The following is a 7,503-nucleotide window of genomic DNA, read 5'->3' as shown; positions in this document are numbered from 1 at the left end:
CGTGGGCCAGGGTGCCCGCTTTTGCTCTGCCACTTGCCCACCGGCCGCCCGCGTGGCTCTGGGCCTCAGTGTCCCGGGGACAGGCCTCGGTCCCTTTTTTCTGAGCCGAGGTTGGCGGCCTTAAGGAATCCGGTGTTGGGCAGTTCGGCCACAGCAATCACAGCGACCTCGAGAAAGAACGGTTAGTCCACACAGTGACAGCGACCGCGACTGTTAACCCTTTCGGCGGGTTCACGACGTGCTGAGCTCGATGTCAGCTCTCCCCGGACCTCGGTTGAGAATTTCCGAGGTGACACTGGACATGATTTTGGGTAGAACGTGCATCGGAAAGTATTTACTTAGTCACCGAGCGAAGCAGGTGGGCTCCTTGACGTTTTCTTTAGTTTGTTCTCATCACCCTCCCGGAAGCCTAGTGCAGGTGTGCCCTGACCCCTTCCCGACATGTCCCAACTCCTCACAGTTGTGCATGTTTCTCTTTTAAACAAAGAGATCAGGACTCAGGCTCAGCGTTAGCCAGCCTTCCATTTAACCGAATTATTTCGCCTAAATGACATTGGTTTGGTGTTTGGCAAGGCGTTTCGGTAGTGGTGAGCCCAGGACCCCTGCTCTGTTTGGTCAAGAGCAAATAACATTTTGCTGCGCTCAGCATCAGTTGCTTGGTTTTTCTCCTGGCGGGCAAGATCACTTTCTCCTTCTCTTCCTCGGTTTTGTTTACTTGAGGATTATGGCGGCGTCTGCCCCACTGACTCAGCAGGCGGATCTGAGGATTAAGTGAAGGGGCTTGTGGGCGGTTAAAGTAAGTGTGAACCTTATTCTTCCTGTCATCGTCCGTTGTCATCTGCAGTCCCTGGGGAGACGAGATTAGCCCCATGGTGAAAGCTGACATTGTGGCGGCTTTGGCATTCACGTGCAGTGGAGAAGAGCACAGGTTTGAGTTAAGGCAGTTATGCCCACTCTCAAGAGCACAGCCCAAATATAAATGCTAGGAATAGTTTTAGAAATGTTGCATGATGATCAATTTCTGTAATGCAAGCAGAACAACTAGAAAAAAATCTTTAAGGGTGGAAAGCCATGAGTCATCAATTTGGAGAGTCAACAAACGCTTGAGTTGCCATGGTTAACAGGACATAGTGCAAAAAACGATGATCCTGGGTTAAGTCTGATCTCGGCCTCTCATTTAACTGTGTGACCTTGAGTTAGTTACTAAAACTCTCTGAGCCTGAACTTCCTCAACTATCAACTGGAGGCAAAAATAAACAGTCTGTAGGGTTGGTTAAATGAGTTGGTGTGTGTGACAGTGATCCTGTCTGACTTACTCACTGAACTTAATGTGGGGGCTCACAAATTACTTGCCAGTTGATTGAAGGTATCTGGAAGTCAAACATTCAATTGATGCATCTTATTATTAGCACTTAACGTACGTTAACTTTTCAACACCTTTTTGTTGTGAACATCTAATTGGATAAAGGAAGTGAAAGTTCTGTAACCTGTAAAGCTACCTTTTGCTTGTAAATTTAAGCATATTTTGTATATTCCTACAGTGGTCTTTAGAGGCAGCTTCCATGTTTTCTGTGGCTTTAATATCTCACCGCAGCACTGAATTGAGGGTTCAGCACCAGGGAGTGTTCAGTGATAGTCGATTGAGCCCATATTAGAATCATGAAATCTTAAGGTTGGGAAGCCAGTCCCTTCAGTATTTTAATCCCTTTTATAATGTATTCTGCCATTTCTCATCTTGGTTTTTGTTTGAACCCTTCCAGGGAAAAAGAATTAGCTGCTCCCCGAAGTAGCTCTGTTTGGAGTTCTTTCTTATATTGAATAGAAATCTGACTCTAGATCCATGGTTCCTAATCTAGGATCCATGGAAAGACTTTGGTAACTGGATTATTTATTAACAATTTTGTCTGTATGTGTGCTTTTCTGAGAAGAGAGTCCACAGTTTTAATCCATTTTTCAAAGGGATCTTGTGACACCAAAAACTTAAGAACCTTTGCTCTGATGGTTGTCTTTTTACCCATTCTCTATTTCCCCGTTCCACTTTCTCTAAATTAAAGAAATCTGAGGGCATCTGCTTGATCTGTTTGGGTTGAGCATGCATGTTACTCTCTTGGAGTGGCATGACGGAAATTAGTATATATATAAAAGGCTAATATGCTAAGTGTCCTTCCCACTGTCCAACCGGTCACTATGATGCACACTGATCACCAGGGGGCAGACACTCAACACAGGAGCTGCCGTGACACACACAGAGAATCCATGGACCTGGCGCCGACAAAGCAACACTCGACTTCCTCCAAGTGGGACACAGGCCCCACCACCACTCCGGAGCCACAGCCCACCAAGTTACAGCCGATGCTGCCATGGTGCAAAATGCGGCCCACAGCCCAGCCCAGCTCACAAACAGTGGCTGTGGGTACCGGGTAATGACGTCATGTTTTTGTTGACATTCTGAAGCCGAAATTGTCGACAGAATATGTCGGAAGACCAACTATTGCCACAATGTACCTCTGAAGCCGAAAGAAGCTGCTGTTGTTGACAGAATGTATCTGAAGAAAACTATTGGCACAACGTACCTCTGAGGCTGAAAGAAAGCAACGTCAGAATATGTCTGAAGAACAGTCATCAACAAGTACTACCAATACTGGTAGGAACTGCCTTCATAGCGAAAATGAGGTAAATGAGGATGCAGTTATCGAACACAGTTGTGGCGGAATGACTGTTACATGTCAATTTTGCCTATTCCTAAATTTCTCTGATGAAAAACCATCTGATGGAAAATTTACTCGATGTTGTAGCAAAGGCAGTTTGTCCAAATGATATAAATTTTCCAGAATACCCGGCATATTTAAAAGAATTAATGATAAACGAAGATTCCGACAGTAAACATTTCATGGAAAATATTTGTTGTTATATCATGTGATTGTTTCTTATTAATCAATTTTTATATTATTTTAATGTACATTTTACTAATTTTCTTTCATCTCTGACACTTCTATTATAGACAAAGGGCGAATAGTGATATTAAAATATTTCTTCTAATTAATTTCCTTTCAATATGCATGAATTGGTGCACTGGACCACTAGTGTTATATAACAGCTTGTTTGATGTGGTGTCACCTTCCACAGATCTTGCTCAGCAGACCTGTCAGAACCACTCCTCCACTGGAAGAGGATGGTTATATAGAAGAAATTACAATGGACTAGATGCCAGGGCTCTGTCTTCCAGTTCTGCTTCTGCTCTTAATCAATTTTCAACACAACCCTCTTGCTTTTTGAGTCAATGGTAGCTTACCATATAAAATAATGGAAGGTTTTGGTATTTTAATGTTTATTTCCCTGGTTTAACAATAACAAAAATTTCTGGCTTTGACAGGTTATAAATGTATGTGTATATAGTAGAAAAAAATTAAACTTCAGGATAAGAGCAAGGACTAAATGAGTTACCCATTATCCTATTGTCTAGAGCAGTGGTCGCCAACCGGTGGTCCAGGACCACTGGTGGTCTGTGAGGTCTGAAAGGTTGGCGACCGCTGGTCTAGAGATAACTACTGTTTGACATTTTCTCTTATTTCTGGTCAGTTTACCTTGTGTGTGCTCATGCCCGCACATGCCCACAATGTGTAAATGCATTTAAAATTTGGGATTTTTTGGGGTCAACTTCTTGGGTTTGATCCAACTGCTTTTAAGCTCTGTAGTCTGAATCTGCAAGGCTGGGATTCAGATGCTATATATAGACCTCGTTGGATTGTTATGGAGATTAAACTACATGGTTCTATTATTATTTATTATTGTTATAGATTTGTTCTCTGATATATTTTTTTTCAGTTTCCATTAAAACATGAATATTTTCCTATGGCATTTTTCTTTGAAAGAATATATTTTTTTAAATGGCTACATAATATTTCATCATATAGACTATTAGTGACATTAGTCTTTTTTTCATTTGTTATTTTAAAATTTAAGTAATATGCTCACATGGTTAAAAAAATACATGAAATGAAAAGTAAAAGTCTACCTCCCAGCTCGTCCCTCTTCTATCCAGTTTTCTGACTCCTGTGACCATTTATTACTTTCTTGTGTATCTTTTCAGAATTTCTTTATACCTGCATATAAGATAAAAATGGAACACATTCTTATTCTCCCCTGCCTTTTAAGCCAAAGGTAGCATACCATATGTACTGTCTTTTTTCACTTATCTTGACAATCTTTCCATATCAGTGCATAAGAGAGCTCCCTCTTTTTTGTCTTTTAAGTATCTTCTCAGTATTCTATTGAAAAACATTTTATTTTAAATGATTTAAAGATTTGGGATTGTGAGAGTAGATCCTTTTTGGTTTCATTCCAGGTTGACACACATCTGTCTGACTTTCCAGATTGTCCACTTCTTCACCTCCCTCTGTTGTCACTGGCCCCAGTCTCCCTAGGGCTTCTTTGGCTCCATTGTGGAACCATGCAGAAGCCAGTCGGGAGACAGGAAGTTTAGTCCAGGCTGGACTCATGCCCCATATGCGTGCCTACTCTGGATACTAGTGTCCTTATGTGTAAAGTAAGGGGTTTAACTAGATAATTTCTAATGATTGACTTTAATATTCTCTGATTTGGTTTTAACCTGTGTGCTGACTGGCTACTGGTACCTTTCCCTTAGCAGTGACTGTAGGCTGGGGGATGCGGTCTGAAGAGGAGGTGCCTTGGAGTACAAACTGGAAACGTGTGGGAAGTGGAGCAGGAATAGAGTAGTCCTTTTGTGAAGGAGTAACAGTATTGTGTAAAAATCTGTACACTGCCAGCTTGATCCGTTTACAGTGTTTTGAATGTGTAAGAGTCACATGGGGGAGGTTTTTCTCTATTTGTTAAGATCTCCTGCAGTTTATGTGGAGTTCGTATATTTGACAAATAAGTATTACTAAGTTATTTTTTTAGGGATGGAGAAAGAGTTCTGTGCCAGACATTCCAATGTGGGTGTCTTTCTGATACATATATATGTATATTATTTGCATTTCAGACAGTAGATGATTTGCTGCGGTGTGGAATTTGCTTTGAATATTTCAACATTGCAATGATGATTCCTCAGTGTTCACATAACTGTAAGTATATACTGTTTCTGTGAATTAGTCAAAATGTGATTTTTATGTAAGTTAGTGCTGGGTCCGAGCCCCTCTGCCAGTGACTGGACCTTCTTGAATGCTGGGTATTCAGAGACGGAGAAGCCATGAGGAGTTGTGGGTATATAAGAGAGTCTTTATTGTAGAAGCCAGTAGCCATGTAGCCATTGCTAACAAGGAGCCATTAGACAAAACAGTTCCTTCAAAGCAAAGTCCCATTCAGTAGCCACACAGGCTAGGTAACAACACATCTTTCCCGCACAGTAGCAGTAGCTCTGTACCCACAGCAGCCCCACATAACAGCAGCCTGCCTTTCCTGGGAGCAGCCTCACCAAGCAGCCGCACCGAGCTGGTCAGTAACATCCTTCCTGTTACTTCTTTCCAAATAGTGACCTAAGTCTTTTGGGTTATAGAAGAGCACGCTTGCGCAGTGTACATACAGATTACTGTGGCCTTGCTCGCACCTGTGTGTAGTCCTTGGATACCCTGATTAAGATTCTCATGCTAGGGATTTTTGTCTGATAGTCACATTGAGAACCTGGTAGACTTCTTGGAGTGAAAACACATAAGTGTGAGCCCCTCCTCACTCTCACCCCGCTCCCCAGTATTTGTGTTGCCTTAGGATTTTTAAACTCAGACTGTCCACACCATTTGTCAGTTGCAGTTCAGGTTTTACCCCAGCTCTGGTTCCCATGCAAGTTTCTGAGTATGGGTTTCTACTCTGGTAAGTTGTGATTCTATTTCCAGCCTGATGTCTCCAATTTGGGGGGCAGCAGTTTGCCCTGTGACCTCACTTCTCTGGTGTATCCAAGAAAAGTTGTTGATTTTTCAGTCTGTATGTTGTTTTTCTTGTTGTTAGATAGAGCTATGACTTCTGAGCTCCTTACGTGCTAGACCAGAAACCAGAAGTCCCCTTTTTACCATGGCTTCCCAAAGAACTTAACCCGTTTTTATCTTTTTTATAACTCATTCTTTTGTTTTTCCTCCTGAATGTTCTTACTAAGGCTGGTATGACTTGTTCATTTACTGGCCGTCTGTATCTGAAAGCATACTGTCTCCTCCTCCTTCACTAAACTGAGTCCTTTTTTAAATGAAGCCCCTTCATTAAGCTGAACTTGGCCTAAAAGCACATTGTCTACCAGTATGATACCATTCTATTAATCATATCTATTTTTTCTTTAGGAGAGATCATTTTACACTGCCTTGGGTGTGAAGAATTTAGTTAATGTGAACTTCCTGCTTAAATTGTTAGGACTTATTACACTGTAATTACTTGGCTATTTTGTTAGCTTCTTGAGGTCAAGAACCTTCCATTATATATTGTTCTTTTCTTAGTGTTAGCCACAAAAGTACTTGTTAAATGTGGGATAATGGACATCATTTATAGAGTTAGGATGTAGAAATCCTAACTGTGTGTATATATATCTTATTTCAAAATTTATATGTTAGAATGTTAGTCAGTGGAGATATCTGACATCTAGAATAAAAGTGTGATATGCAAATTGACTAAACGGCCAAACAGCAGAACGACCATCCCAACAACCGCGCTATGACACTGGCTGGCGCCAGGCCAGCCAAGGCGGGTGTGATTGGTCGGGGGCCCGGCCATCGCCCCATGATCACCAGGCAGAGGGAGGCCCAGGCTACTGGCCGGCGGGGCAATCAATCGGGGAACTCCACGATTGCCCCAAAGAGGGAGGCCCAGGCCACCGACCGGTGGGCTGTGGCGGGTGGATGGGGCCTCCCTCTGCGGGGCATGATCGATCACCCCAAAGAGGGAGGCCCAGGTTACCCTGCTGTGGTGGGTTGTGAGGGCCTTACTCTGTGGGAGTGATCCTTCGCGGAGCCCTGGCCGAGTGGGCAGGGCCTACCTCTTTGGAGCAATCGATCGCGGGGCTTCTGGACTGTGAGAGGGTACAGGCTGGGCTGAGGGACACGCCCCTCCCCTGAGTGCATGAATTTTGTGCACCGGGCCTCTAGTGTTTATATAATATCCATTCCAGGTCTTACATGTATGTTTCCTACATTTTACAGATGGAGGATATAGAGAGTGATGTATTTTGCTTATGGAGTTGTAATGCTCTAGGGACTCATGATTATTATTATTTGACTAGGGGCCCGGTGCACAAAAATTTGTGCACGCGGGGGGGGGGGGGGCCCCCAGCCCGGCCTGTGCCCTCTCGCAGTCTGGGACCCCTCGGGAGATAACGACCTGCTGGCTTAGGCCTGCTCCCGGGTGGCAGAGGGCAGGCCCAATCCCTAAGTGCAGCCCCTGGTCAGGCTCAGAGCAGGGCCGATTGGGGAGTTGGGGCGCCGCCCCGTCATGCACAGAGCAGGGCGGATCGGGAGGTTGCAATGCCACCCTCAGTCACGCTCAGGGTAGGGCCGATTGGGGGATTGG

General features: G+C 43.7%; 1 protein-coding gene across 1 annotated transcript in view; it reads left to right on the top strand.

Moving 5' to 3' along the window:
* Positions 1-7,503, top strand: part of RAD18 (RAD18 E3 ubiquitin protein ligase) — a 106,993-nt gene that overhangs the window by 17,917 nt on the left and 81,573 nt on the right. Inside the window, exon 2 of the mRNA XM_014544688.1 lies at positions 5,003-5,084. Within this exon, the coding sequence (XP_014400174.1) occupies positions 5,003-5,084 (82 nt within the window). The remainder of the gene's footprint in view (positions 1-5,002; positions 5,085-7,503) is intronic.

The sequence above is a fragment of the Myotis brandtii genome, unplaced genomic scaffold (genome assembly GCF_000412655.1).
Source record: "Myotis brandtii unplaced genomic scaffold, ASM41265v1 scaffold378, whole genome shotgun sequence".
Classification (NCBI taxonomy): domain Eukaryota; kingdom Metazoa; phylum Chordata; class Mammalia; order Chiroptera; family Vespertilionidae; genus Myotis; species Myotis brandtii.
Note: the sequence above shows the minus strand (reverse complement) of the source record. Positions and strands in the feature narration are given on the sequence as shown.